The 14626-nt window shown below is 46.0% G+C and overlaps 1 protein-coding gene and 1 long non-coding RNA gene across 2 annotated transcripts; one reads left to right on the forward strand and one right to left on the reverse strand.

Annotated features, from left to right (window-relative positions):
* The first annotated feature begins 641 nt into the window (after positions 1 to 641).
* Positions 642 to 1015, forward strand: LOC123431336. Its single transcript, XR_006623082.1, has 3 exons — positions 642 to 665; positions 746 to 825; positions 914 to 1015. It is a non-coding gene; the product is annotated as an uncharacterized LOC123431336 (long non-coding RNA).
* A 5668-nt stretch (positions 1016 to 6683) lies between these two features.
* Positions 6684 to 14318, reverse strand: LOC123431337. Its single transcript, XM_045115154.1, has 5 exons — positions 10856 to 14318; positions 10113 to 10319; positions 9678 to 9898; positions 8480 to 9043; positions 6684 to 7106 (listed from the first exon to the last, which is right to left on the reverse strand). The coding sequence occupies exons 1-5, from the start codon at positions 10946 to 10948 to the stop codon at positions 7061 to 7063; spliced, it is 1131 nt and encodes a 376-aa protein (XP_044971089.1). The 5' UTR covers positions 10949 to 14318; the 3' UTR covers positions 6684 to 7060.
* Positions 14319 to 14626: the final 308 nt, after the last annotated feature.

Below are 14626 nucleotides of genomic sequence, written 5' to 3' on the forward strand. Positions count from 1 at the left end.
AAGTTTATCTTTCAGAAGAACGCCCGGATCGAGAGGTATGAGACCTCCGATAAATTCTATGCTTGCAAGATGGGTGCTCCAAATCACGGGTCCCTGTGAGAACCCCAAAGGAGCCCGCCGAGTGGCGCCTTACAGCGCGGACAACCCTCCACCGAATCAGGTGAGCAGCATTAGCCGAGTGCATTGAACTGTCTTGATTTCAGTCGTTTATTTATATCTCCGTGTGATGCTTAATGTTTCCGACTGAACCTCATGCAGGAGTGGACCAACTGGTCTTCCCCCGTCTCGAACGGGAATCCGGAGGAGGAGGATGAAGAAGGCAGCCAGGAGGGGAGCGTGGAGAGCGCCGAATACGTCTCCGACAGCGGGGAGTCGGAGGAGGAAAACAGCGAGGAAGAGGAAGAGGACAAAGAGTCAGATTCGCCACCTCCGCAGCCAGAGCATCGGAGTAAGCGTCGGCATGAGCCTGCCGTCCCTTCAGCCCCTCCTACGTCGTCGAATGCTCCGCCTGCTACTCCGGCGGTACCGAGTGTTAGAGGCACCAAGAGGGCCAGGGACGCAGCCACTGAACTTGCAGGTCAGTCCTCCAGGGCGCCCAAGCCGAGTGGGCCCAAACCTAAGAAGGCTCTGCCGCGGATGAGGATGGCCGTCCCCGTCACCTCTACGTAAGTGAATCTAGCTTTCGGCTCTTTCTGTTGACCGAGTGAACTCCTGTTTTACAAGTCGAATGGACTTCACTCGACAGGGTTGCCACTTCTGCGACCTCGCCGGCCCGCCAAGGGGACGACCCCATGGACACGGACGACGTCGTTTCGTCTCAACCAGGTATGATGTGGGAGAGTTGGGTATTTTATTTCTGTAGACTGCGCCATCCTTTTCTTTTTCTGAGGCGTTATGTTATTTGGCTTGTCAGGGGCGATCTGCCTGGACGAGGGTGACCAGGGGAGAGCTGACCTCGTCGTGGAGCCTGCCCAAGAGCCTGTCCTGGAGCCTGTCCTTGAGGCCGCTCTTCCTGCTGCCGCCCCCGCCGCCAACGCTCCCCTGACCGAAATGCCTCCCTCGACTGAAGTGCCTCCACCGACTGAACCGGTGCCGGTGGGTGAAGAACCTACTGGGGCGAACCTTGGGATGCTCCATGAACTTTCCACGATTCCCGGTTCGTCGAATGCTGAATTCAGCATTCGGCGTGTCCCAGAGGAGCAGGTGGGGGCGGCCAAGGGGGGCATGATCCAGGTGGAGCTGATGGCCGGAGAGGCCAAGAGGGCTTATGACTCCCTTGCGGCCTTGTATCGGCAGAGCTTGGAGCTGCGCGATGACATCCGAGTAAGTAGCCTAGTAAGTACTTACTTTTCTTCTGTAGCCCACTGGGTGGTATTGTTGTTGCAATGGGTTCACTCCGAGTGAACCCAGTGGGTGTAGTCCCCGAGACTTCTGTCGAGTGCTTGCACCGACAGTTGTCTTTATATATTTGGTCTTTATTTTGGTTGTGTCCGTAGACAATATTTCCGAGTGCGAGTACTTATTGCAGTCGGAGCGCTCTTGCGTTAAGAGTCGCCGAGAGTAAGTTGCACGTAGGTGGAGTAGAATTAGCCTTTGAGGCATAGGAAAACATGCATCTCAACAGGGCGGACCTGCGTGAGGTGCATGCCAGTGGGGTCACTCTCAGTGAACCCATTGGGTGTAGTCCCCGAGACCGCTGTCGACTGCTTGCGTCGGCAGGGGTCTTAAGAACTTAGCCCGTGAACTGATAAACTTGCTGATTACCCTTTGTTTCTTGATGCAGAAAACTTGTGAAATGGGAACTGCTTATGAAGCCTTGAGAGCGGAGAGGAACCAGTACACTGGTGAACTGGAAGCTGCAATGCTCGCCATGGCCGGCATGAAGAGTGCATTGGAAGTACGAGAGAAGTACTTGGAGGAGGCGCTGGAGGCAAACAGGGTGTTGGTGGCGGAGGTGGAAAGGCTGAAGAAACAGAGGACCGAACTGCACAAACAAATGGCTGTTCGGAACAAACGATGGACAGCTCAGGAGAAGTATGTCAACGACTGGGCTGTCCAGATGATGTCTCGTCTGGCAGGTAAGTCTTATGCTTTGTCGAGTGGTTGTACCGTGTGACGAACACTCGGTTTTTACTGTCTATTTGCTCGTTTGGTGCAGATTTTTGTACTGATGCCGAAGCTGAAGCAGCGGTTGTGGAGCGGTCCATGAAGGACAATGTGCCACTCAGCGAGGACGTCAACCGGGATCTGCTCCGGGCGCATATCCGCGTAGTCAAAGTGGGTCCTTTCATCAGCCGATTGAGAGAACTCTTCGGCCGCATTGAGAAGGAGCTTTGGCCGGAAGACGAGTCGCGGCAGGAGATGGGGAGTCTGTTGGGGCGACGGGATGAGATTCCGGCCCGAGTGCAATCCTGGAAGAAATCGGCAGCGCGTTGCGGTGCTGACGTTGCGCTGTCCTTGGTCCGAGTCCATTGCAAGGAGGTGCGGGAAGATAAGCTGAAAGCATTGAAGGTCGCCAACACGAAGAAGCTTCAATTCGAAGACTTCATGGAGACGTTCCTTGAGACTGCTACCCGCATCGCAGATGGAATCGACTTGGACACTTTTGTGGAGCCCTCCAGTCCTGACGCCGGCCCAGCTGACGCGTGATCGAACTTTATCCTCGGTATGCCGAGTGTTTACCTGTAATATACTCTGGCCACTTCTGTTGGCAGTCGTACTTTTAAATCGGTGCGGGTCAGCTTGATCCACACCGAGTCAGCTATCATTTTTGAACTTATGTTGTCGGAATGAAAACATTTATTCTTTTGTTTGAATGCTGTTTCGAGTGCAACACTTAGTGCATACTCGGAGAAGATTAAGACTTAGGTGATTCTTAGTCACGTCTAAGCCCCCGAGTGCAACGTATAGTGCACACTCGGAGGAGGTTAATACTTAGGCGATTCAGAATCGCAGCTAAGTCGCCGAGTGTGACGTATAGTGCACACTCGGAGGAAGTTAATACTTAGGCGATTCAGAATCGCGGTTAAGTCCCCGAGTGCAACGTATAGTGCACACTCGGAGGAAGTTAATACTTAGGCGATTCAGGATCGCATTTAAGTCCCCGAGTGTGACGTATAGTGCACACTCAGAGGAAGTGAATACTTAGGCGATTCAGGATCGCATCTAAGTCCCCGAGTGTGACGTATAGTGCACACTCGGAGGAAGTGAATACTTAGGCGATTAAGGATCGCATCTAAGTCTCCGAGTGTGACGTATAGTGCACACTCGGAGGAAGTTAAGACTTAGGCGATTCAGGATCGCATCTAAGTCCCCGAGTGTGACGTATAGTGCACACTCGGAGGAAGTTAATACTTAGGCGATTCAGGATCGCATCTAAGTCTCCGAGTATGACGTATAGCGCACACTCGGAGGAAGTTAATACTTAGGCGATTCAGGATCGCAGCTAAGCCCCCGAGTGTGACGTATAGCGCACACTCGGAGGAAGTTAATACTTAGGCGATTCAGGATCGCAGCTAAGTCCCCGAGTGTGACGTATATCGCACACTCGGAGGAAGTTAATACTTAGGCGATTCAGGATCGCAGCTAATTCCCCGAGTGTGACGTATAGTGCACACTCGGAGGAAGTTAATACTTAGGCGATTCAGGATCGCAGCTAAGTCCCCGAGTGTGACGTATAGTGCACACTCGGAGGAAGTTAATACTTAGGCGATTCAGGATCGCAGCTAAGTCCCCGAGTGTGACGTATAGTGCACACTCGGAGGAAGTTAATACTTAGGCGATTCAGGATCGCAGCTAAGTCCCCGAGTGTGACGTATAGTGCACACTCGGAGGAAGTTAATACTTAGGCGATTCAGGATCGCAGCTAACTTCCGGAGTGTGACGTATAGTGCACACTCGGAGGAAGTTAATACTTAGGCGATTCAGGATCGCAGCTAAGCCCCGAGTGTGACGTATAGTGCACACTCGGAGGAAGTTAATACTTAGGCGATTCATGATCGCAGCTAAGTTTTTTTTTGTGTGAGAACTCTGAATCTGCACAAAACTGAATGTGCGGAATATATTATTTCTTCAAACTTGTTCGTTACACTGCTTCAGTCGACGATCACGTATAAAAACGCTTGAGGAGATCTCCGTTCCATGCGCGCGGCTCATCTATCTCCCTCTGAATATTATAGAGTCTCTATGCTCCATTGTTCAGCACCTTGGAAATGATGAAAGGCCCTTCCCAGGCCGGAGCCAACTTGTGTGGTCTTTGCTGATCCACTCGGAGCACCAAATCGCCAGCTTGGAACGTGCGACTCCTGACGTGACGTGCGTGAAAGCGTCGCAGATCTTGCTGGTAAATTGTTGAGCGAGTGAGTGCCATCTCGCGCTCCTCCTCTAGAAGATCGACTCCATCTTCCCTTGCTTGTTCTGCTTCAGCTTCGGAGAAGAGTTCGACTCGCGGGGCATTGTGACGCAGGTCGCTCGGAAGGACCGCTTCTGCCCCATAGACGAGAAAGAACGGTGATCGCCCCGTTGATCGATTTGGAGTGGTGCGGAGGCCCCAAAGTACTGAAGGTAACTCGGTGACCCATGCACCAGCAGCGTGTCCTACCTCTCGCAAGAGTCGAGGCTTCAAACCTTGAAGGATAAGTCCATTTGCACGCTCAACTTGTCCATTGGATTGCGGATGTGCTACGGAAGCAAAATCCACTCGGATACCCTGACTCGCACAGAAGCCTTTGAATCTGTCCGAGTCAAAGTTTGTCCCATTGTCAGTGATTATGCTGTGAGGCACCCCGAATCTGGAAATGATGTCTATGACAAACTTGACAGCTGTTGAGGCATCGAGTTTCTTGATGGGCTTGGCTTCTATCCATTTGGTAAACTTGTCGACTGCCACCAACAGATGTGTGTAGCCTCCTTGGCCTATCTTGAATGGTCCGACTGTGTCTAATCCCCAAACTGCAAATGGCCACACAAGTGGGATTGTCTTTAGTGCAGATGTTGGCTTGTGGGACATGTTGGAGTAGAACTGACAGCCTTCACATCGGTCGACCATAGCTTTGGCCATCTCGTTAGCCTGCAGCCAGAAGAATCCAGCTCTGAACGCCTTGGTGACGATTGCTCTCGAAGAAGCGTGATGACTGCAGGTACCCGAGTGGATTTCCTCTAGGATCAAATGTCCTTCCTCTGGGGAAATGCAACGTTGGAAGACGCCTGAAACACTCTCCTTGTACAGTTGAATGCCTTTGACAGAAAAACGACATCTCCAGCACTAAGCTGTTGTTGTGATGTATCCTCTGAAGAAAAAATAATTCAGAGATGCTTCTTCACCTCCCAGCACTGTCCAATTTCAGCAAACCCGTAATAGTCGAATCGGCCTCCTCTAGTTTGTTGAGCCGGAGAAGCACTTCAGACCTCATGGCAAGGTGTTGTAGAAGAAACATGGCTTGTTTGTGAGAGACTGAATCCTAGTAGCACTAACCCAAAAATACAGTATATCTTCAGGATGAAAAATATCACGAGCTACAAGGCCAGAAAGGTTACCAGCTGAGAGGAGTCTACTCCGTTGGCAATGGCGGCGTCTGCTTCCCTCAGCGCACTCTTCCAGTCTTTGCGGCATGATGCAATCTTTCTTTTCCATTGAGAAACACATTAAGAACACATTGATTGACTACAATAAACCGACAGAAGATGCAATCTTTTCGTTTCCATTCTTTGCAGCATGCAATTAATTAGAGAATTCAAATTATATACTCTTGTAGCTAGCAATCTTTCTACAAGATCAAAGTTTTTGCTTTGAAGACAAGCAAAATACAGTAGCAGCTGCTACCGATGTACTGTATCTGCAAGGAAATCCTTAGCACACAAGCAATAGTGGCAAGCAAGGAGCGGGTCTCACCGGAGGCAGAGCGCGGCGAGGCATCCGTGGGCGCGGCCGCTGGCCGGGTCGAGCCGGACGGCCTCCTCGCGGGCGCCATGCCGCCCCGCATGATGGTGTTGTGGCCGTACTGGCCGATGCCGGATCCGAGCACATCCGGGCACGCGTGCAGCCGGGGTGCGGGGGCGCCGGCACGACGCGGCCAGACGAGCAGATGTTGCCGGCGGGGAGCGCATTGATGAGCGGTGAGCTCGCTGTGCTCCCGCCGCCCCCTCCTCCACCGCCCCCTGAGCTGCCGTTGCCGCCGGAGAAAATCAGCGGCCCAGATCCGGAGCGCCGGTGGTCAGGCGGCGGGTTGCTGCCGCTGCCGCTTTCCGCCGCCAGCTCGCCCGAGTGTCTCCCCCTCCCGCTTACACTCCGACCACCGCCGCCCCTCCCGCTCGTTGCTTTTGACTCCGACGAGCTCCTGCACCTGCGCGGGGCTTCTGTCCAAGAGGAGGAGCACGAGAGTTGCACGATGCAGGGGGCTCAGACACGTCGTGGTGCTCAGGCGCGGGGAGTTGCGCCACCGGCCGGCGAGCAAGCAGAGAGTTGTGAGTTGTGTTCGATTGCAGCGACCTGCACGGAGGGAGTGCGGGTTGTGTCCGATTAAATCAAGGGGTCTTTTTGTAAAATAGCCAACACGACATTAATTTCGGGTCAGAGGGAGTACAAAATATTCCTACGTCAATTTCCAATAACAAAATAAAAAAATGTATAATAAAAGTGCATTTTCATGCAAACACCATTTAATATCCTCAACAGAGGAACCAGATTTAGTAATAGTTGCTACAAAAATTTCTACATGCCATTGACTGCAAGTATCTTTTAGAAATATATTTGATAAACGAAGATTGCTCTGATGAACTCTTGCGTCACTTGCTACAAAAAATTGCAACATCCTCCCAATCACCACCAAAACAATCAAGGCCAATTGCTACCAAAATTTCAGCATCCTACCAACTGCAAAATAGCTTTTTACATCCAAAGACAGGAGAAACGGAATATTGGTGGTGATTTTTCGGTGTCACCCCTTGCCCAGTCATCATAACATGCAACATCATCGTTAGACATTGGTTCCATACTGTAATGCAAGAACGAGCTTCTGATGGACTCCTGCACAACTTGTGATTTTCCGGTGTCACAGCTTGCTCAGTCATCATAACATTCAACATCATCATTAGTAACTTTAAACATCCTGTAATGCAAGAACGAGCATCTGTGAATCACATTGCTAAGTCCAAATCAAAATTGAGTTTATAAGTTTGAATCAGTATATATACCACCAGAAGCAAATCAAGAACTACTGGAAACAGACAAGAAGTGACAAGTGGCTAAACATAATTATAAATTATTAGTATAACATTCCTTGCCACTCCAACGTTCAAAATACTTTGAACACATAAGCACGGCATGCAGAGAGGACTCAGATCAATCAATCACTAGCTGCTCCGACAGTTAACTGAACATGGCAGTACTTAACCAAACATTCAGAGATGGACTTGATCAACCACAAGCTAGCTGCTCCGACAGTTAACTGATTAGCAGATTCAACGACGAATGGAACATGACATCAGGTGAAATAGCAGCAATCAGGATACGATGGTACACAACAATTTTAACATGTTTGGTTCAATACTGCCATGTTGACTAGTTCAACGATGAATTAGCAGTGATTATGTAAGAGTGGCTAAACATAATTATCCATTATTAGTCCAATATAGCTTGCCACCCCCTCATTCAAAACCTAGCAGAACAGCTGGACCTACGCTGAACATTACTGAAGACAAAGCAGATTGCTGATTACAAATCAAAATTGACTGCTGATCGACTTCATGTCTGATTGTTTCAGTATATACCACCAAAAGCAGAGTCAGTTATAGTGCAAACAGAGATGTGACCTGAAGTCATAGTACATCTGACAGAGCAAACACTACCAAACCAAACTATTAAACAATCGACAAAGGCAACTACTCCCTCCGTCCGGGTTTATTAGGCCCCCCAACCAGATTACAGGTACCAAGACTCCATCATTAATGTCTTAGAATAAGCGCCTACTTCTTTGATTTCCCATGCATGATTTATTGCTAATGTAAATTTCCCTTGACCCGCATGCAATCCATGCTCAGCTCAGGCGCGCGCTGCTACTTTTTGGCAAGCTGGAACACTGCATGGCGCATGCATGCCCCCAATCGATGCTGGAACACTGCATGGCGCATGCATGCCCCCAATCGATGAAGGATTAGAAGTGCATGCAACAGATTGACATTTACTACGCCTGGGAAAACGAAAGGCAGCCGGGAAGATCGAGAAAGCAATGAAACGTTTTTCTACCTTTTGGCAGCTGGATCGAGCGGGGCCTAATAAGAGCGGACACGCTCCCAGCGCCCAAGGGCCCAATAAACCCGGACGGAGGGAGTATACAGCATGCAGCAAATAGAATGCAGGGTGCTATATATAGTTATCATTTATTAGTGCAAGATTGCTTGTCACTAATAACATTAGCAAATATGTCTGCCAATACATAAAGTACAAATGATGGATACAAAAAAAACATTAACAAATACTTACACTGGCCAGATTCTTGTATAATTCGCTTCACGCATTAAAGCCTTGCGAACTAGGACACAGCTGTATTTGATGATGAAGAGAGATTGACCGACTAATGCACCTAGGCAATATCCATCATTGGATCCTTTGAACTTGATCAATGGACGGTTATTAAAGCCTGGATCTGCCTCTGCATACTTTAAGAATTTTTCCACCTCTTTGCGAAAAGCCAAGAATAAATCAGGGAACCTGCTTTTATCATGCAATGAGGTTGCAGCCGAGTCCATCTCCCTCTCAAGAAACGCAAGCCACAAGTAAACGCAAAGCCGAGACGTGTCACCATAATCTTGGATCAGATTTGCCATCAAGTCAGTCAGACGCACACAATATACCGTTTTGCATTGAACGCCTTCTAAGGATAAACACATTGCAAACCAGAATCTAGAACCCTCACTGAATACAAAAAAAATTGAGTCTTTCAACTGCTGGGCCATGGAATTATCATCATCATCTTTGAGAGGTTGAAACGCTCGAAAATGGTGGCAAAACTTTGCAACGAGACCACCAAAGATCTGAATTTTGCGTCTGTTTCATAGAAAAGGATTATATTTAAATTTCAAACAAATGATCTGTCATGATTAATTACAAACAAAGAAAGTCAAAAAAGAGAGGAACAAACAATCACAAAACGACAAAAACACGCAAGAAAGGGTACTATAGGCACGAAAGCATGTGGTGCATTCTGTTTAACATGGGTGCACAAATAAGAAGTATTATTGGGAGAGTTGTAATCTGCATATTATTTAAGAGAATCAAAAAAGTATCAAATGAACTTATACATTTGAATCTTTATTTTCATGGTTCGATTCAACAAACAATAAACATTTCATTACAAACAAAGAGTAAAAAAAGGCAAGGAACAAACCAGCAAAAACGACAAAAACAGGCTAGGAATGATACTCTAGGGCACTAAACATGAGGTGCATTCTGTTTAACATGCATGCACAAATAAGAAGTGTTGTATCCTGTATATTATTTATGATAATAAAAAAAATATCAACTTCATTTCAACAAACAATAAAGTATGAATTTAATGGTCCATTTCAACAAACAAAAAACTAAAAATTAGGAAAGGCAGCGAACAAGTTGGCACATGAAACTTATCAATAAGCACGCTGTGAAAGAACGCAGTAATGAAATGGAAGAGTTAGAAGCTTACAAGTTATTATAATCTAATGACAGACCAGATTTCTTCCTGTTTTTGAAAAGTCTGTTCGGAAGTATTTGAACTTTCCCGAATGAATACCAGATCTTTTCCAGTGGATCATCACCAAGCTCAAGAACACGGAAACCACAACAGTACATGCTATCGAAACGCATTGGGAATTGAAAAACCACATCCTTGTCAATGACAACCTCAATGATAAAAAAGCACAAATTCTACAATGAGATAACAAAAAAATGATCAGTTAATGACAAAGTAGACTTGTAGGTTTCAACAATACCATAGAAGAGGCAATAACCAATAGCAAAACAGAGAATTTGATAATTATCTGAATTAAGGCACGAAATACAATACTAGAGGCTTAAAACCAATGATAAATCATCAATAGCGGAGGCAGGCTACATATGACAAGGAATGAAAAGGTAATACCTGCTTATCATAAGGTATTGCAACAGGAACTCCATCAAGAAGCTCTTCTTTGAACGTTGACGGTATTCCTCCCACAGGCTGTGCAAAACACACATTCCGGGGAACCAAAGCAGCACTATGTTTAACAAATAAGTTGTGGATATCCTTGTACATGTGCAGCAGTTGCAGTGCAGTAGGCCTGGAGGTGATTTTAACCTTATCAAGATCCTATTGAAAATAAGCAAAAAATATATAAGTTAGAACTGGGATTACTAAAATAGTGTTCTAAATGCTCTTATATTAGTTTACGGAGGGAGTAACAAACATGTCTGCACAATACTTGATAAACAGAGTGCAAGTCAAGCAGAAATCATAAGAAACATTAGATGGATCAATAAGACAGGTAACAGCAAATTTGCACAATAAGACAAAGTGCGCTTGTATCTACTGAAAGGGTCACAAGTGCATTTGCAGCAGGTACATAGTTCAAAAAAGAGGTAGCGGTTAACTGTGCGTTTGGCTTCTGACCAAAGAAGCATGCTTATGCACAATTATGTGCCGATTAATCACAGTTACGCGCTAGGCGTTTTGCTACCATCTAGAGCTTAGGGGCGCCTTCTTTAACTACAAGCTCCTATAACAGTTGTTGTCAGGTTTGGAAATTGATATGTTTTCACATATTTCAGGTAAGAGATATAATGAAACAGTTTGTAACTATTATCATGAAAGCATTAAAGAAAGCAAGAGATATAATGAAAAAATACGTTATAGGAGCGCTGGGTAGGCCTCTTTCTGGTGGTAGCAGCCAGTGCCATTTCATGTGCCTTATCAAATACATCTTGCTTGAGCTTTGACATCTAGAAGAAGCAAAATTGAACAAGATTAATGAAGAGGGAGGGTGAATGAGCATATACAGATACCACAACCCACTATTGACACGGAAACATCAACGTTTCCTCATATTATATATAAAGAGAACCCTAGGATACAACAAAAGAGAGGGTAAGTCCTGGATTCTTCAGAATGCATCTAGAGAAGGAGGTAGAAGGAATTCCCAGTGGTGGGCGGAGCACATCTAGAGAGAGAGGGTTAGAGTAACATAGGTAAGATACCGTATCAATGTTAAATGCTATGCTACTAAGTGTCATGCATATCAATAAATGAGACCATCTATGACACTAGTTTATGATACTATGCATTATGACAGTAGTATCATACCATAGTATCATGTGCATGATATTACTATATGATACTCCCTACTATGAGTAGCATGTAACACACTTGTGGCAATCTGCCAACTAGGTGGGTTCAGAGAGGGAGTAACTCAGTACTGTACCATGTAGGTGTGTTTGGCCAACAACGGCCATGCTTCTCTAGTACTGGTACCCATGGCCTTTTACATTTTTTCACACTGCTACAGTACATAATCAGGTATAGTGCGCCTGTCCTACAGTTGTTATTGGATAGTAATACCACTACTTTTTTGTCTCTTAATTCACAAAATATCAAGAAATTTGACACATACTCCCTCCGTTCCTAAATATAAGTCTTTCTACAGGTTTCACAGGTGGACTACATACAGATGTATATAGACATACTTTACACAGTGTAGATTCATCTATTTTGCTTTGTACGTAGACTCCTAATGAATTTTTTTAAAAGACTTATATTTAGAAACGGAGGGAGTACTTATTAGTCAATACTGTATTCCCATGTGCAGGTGCAGAACATACACTCAGCATGCTTTATGAAAATACATTGGGGTTATTTGATAAAATTAAACCAACGATTAACATGACAAGTGACGACAAAACATCCTGGCAACAGTTGTTCAACAATCTTAATGAAATAAACAGCCACATTAGGAATTATATATAACATGTTGAAATAATATTTGGAGCCGGGAGTGATATATAGAATCTTGGAATTTTAAGATCGGCTGGTTTGGGCACTATCTGAAAAATCAAGGAAATGATGCAATGGGCAGCATAGAACACTTCTCTTGACATGCCAGTACCAAAGGTGCAGTCAGCCATATGAAATAACACAACTCCGAATTGGACATTCATGACCGTGAAGAGTTGTTGACACTAACTTTGCTTCACTTAAGTATAAGTTTTAAATTTCTCAGCATATGAATGAAGGACTTACTGCTGACGGCATTACATGACATGGCTTGTTGTATTAATAACAGCAAAGGCAAGAAGTAACAAGCAGAACGTCATTTAAGGCTTAACCCACCAGAAGAAACTCTATAGAAGCAGCAATAAAGTACAAGTGGCTAAACATAGGCATGCCTATTCAAAACAGATAAGGAATCTAAACAGACTACTGATTCCAGATCAAAACTGATAGTTCATCTAAGTTTGTTTCAGCATAATGTACCATCAGAAACAGAGACAGGCCTATCGGAAACAGATAAGGAATCTAATGGCATCTGACATAGCAACCGTCACCAGATAACATTTAAAAGGCTGAACTATGAAACAATCGATAACAGCAACTCCACGGCATGCACCAATAATGTACAAGTGGCAAAACATAGTTATAAATTATTAGACCAATAATGCTTGTCACTCCCTCGATCAAAACACTTTAACCACACAAGCACGGCGACGTATACTGAACCAATCAACCAAAACATGCAGAGAGGACTCAAATCAATCACGCACTAGCTGCTCCGACACTTAACTGGACATGCCAATACTGAAGGGACAGACTCCCGACCAATCAGATTTGTTGATTTAACTTCGGTAGGCTCTACATTTTTCAAGATCTCAAGAAAGGACTTAATGCCAATGGCATTACATGGCATGACTGGTTGCATTAATAACAGAAAAGACGAGACGTAAAAAGCAGAACATCATTCAAGGCAGAAGCACATTGCTAATTCCAAATCAAAATTGACTGGTGATGCAGTTGGTCTCTGTTTTTTTTCAGTATATGTCACGAGAAGCAGAGCCAGCACAATTGGAAACAGACATGGAGCTAATGCCATACGACATAGCAACCGCCAGCAAACCAACATTAAAAAAGGCTGAACTAACAAACAATGGACAAAGACAACTCTACGACATCAACAATAAAGTACAAATGGCTAAACATAGTTACTTATTACTAGCCCAAGATTGCTTGCCACTCCTAATTCAGAACCTAGCAAAACCCTTGAACCACAGATGCATGGCGATATACGTATACTGAATCAATCAAGCAAATATGCAGAGATGGACTCGGTCAAATTCATCTGTTTATTTCAATATAGAATAGACCACCAGAAGCAGAACCATAGTCATATTGGACAACGAAAAGATATCTAAAGCTATGCACTCGACAGATGGACCAGTACCAAACCCATGAAACACTACGATACCATCAACTCTACGCATGCAACAATGAAGTAAAAGTGGCTAAACAAAGTTCAAATCAATTATTAGTCCAGGATTGCTTCTCTACAAGTTCAGAACCTAGCAAAATACTTGAACTAAGCATTCAAAGTTGGACTTGACTGAACACTCACAAGCTGCTCCAACATTTAACTAACCATGGCAGTACTGAACCAAACAGAGACCTCAGAAATGCAGCATCAAATCATGTGAAATAGCAGCAATAAGGATGGGATGGTCATGATACACAACAAATTAGTGCAATAGCAGCAATCAGTATTGCCACTTGTTCAACGACGTATACACCATCAAATCAGATGCATTAGTGCAATCAGGATGGAATGGTACCAGGATTAACACATACAAGCATAAACATAGTCTAGATTGTTAAAATTTGCATGTTTGGCCCCCTCCTAGCCTATATACTCCATCCCCCCCGATCTTGGTGAAGCTAGCTACTGGATGGTAACATGTTTGGTTCGGTATTGCCACTTGTTCAACAACGTATACAACATCAAATCAGATGAATTAGCAGCAATTATGAATGCAAGGATAGCTTGCCAGTCTGTTCTACTTGCAGTCTTGCACAGATGGATAGATCCTTGTGGTGGAGGAGGAGGAGGAAAGATCCACAGATGGATAGTGCGAACCTTGATTACGCGGAAACGGCCGGTGGTCGTCGGCGCTGGCTCCGCCGCCGCTCACCTCCGCAGCAGCTTTGAACCCTAGGTTGCGAGCCGGATATGTTGCTGCCTCACAGCGAAGTCGATCTGGGCCAGATCTGGCCGAGAACTGGCCTTGTGGTCATCGGACAAGACCAGATTGGGCCGAGATCTGGCCGTGTCGGGCCTTGGCGATGGCTCGCTCTGCAGCGAGCATTGTCGGCCGAGATCTGGCCATGTCGGGCCTGGGCGATGGCTCGCTCTGCGGCGAGCATTGTCGGCCGAGATCTGGCCGTGTCGGGCCTGGGCGATGGCTTGCTCTGCGGCGAGCATTGTGGGCCGAGATCTGCCCGTGTCGGGCCTAGGCGATGGGTTGCTCTGCGGCGAGCGTTGTCGGCCGAGATCTGGCCGTGTCGGGCCTAGGCGATGGGTTGATCTGCGGCGAACGTTGTGGGCCGAGATCTGGCCGTGTCGGGCCTAGGCGATGGGT

This window comes from Hordeum vulgare, chromosome 2H (genome assembly GCF_904849725.1).
Source record: "Hordeum vulgare subsp. vulgare chromosome 2H, MorexV3_pseudomolecules_assembly, whole genome shotgun sequence".
NCBI classification, from domain to species: Eukaryota; Viridiplantae; Streptophyta; class Magnoliopsida; order Poales; family Poaceae; genus Hordeum; species Hordeum vulgare.

Coding starts and splice junctions, on each gene's coding strand:
- LOC123431337 (XM_045115154.1), bottom strand. CDS start 10,948: ATGTCAAAGCTCAAGCAAGATGTATTTGATAAGGCACATGAAATGGCA. Junction 10,320..10,855: donor CTACCCAGCGCTCCTATAAC/GTATTTTTTCAT, acceptor TATTTTCAATAG/GATCTTGATAAGGTTAAAAT. Junction 9,044..9,677: donor TCATTAGATTATAATAACTT/GTAAGCTTCTAA, acceptor TCTATGAAACAG/ACGCAAAATTCAGATCTTTG.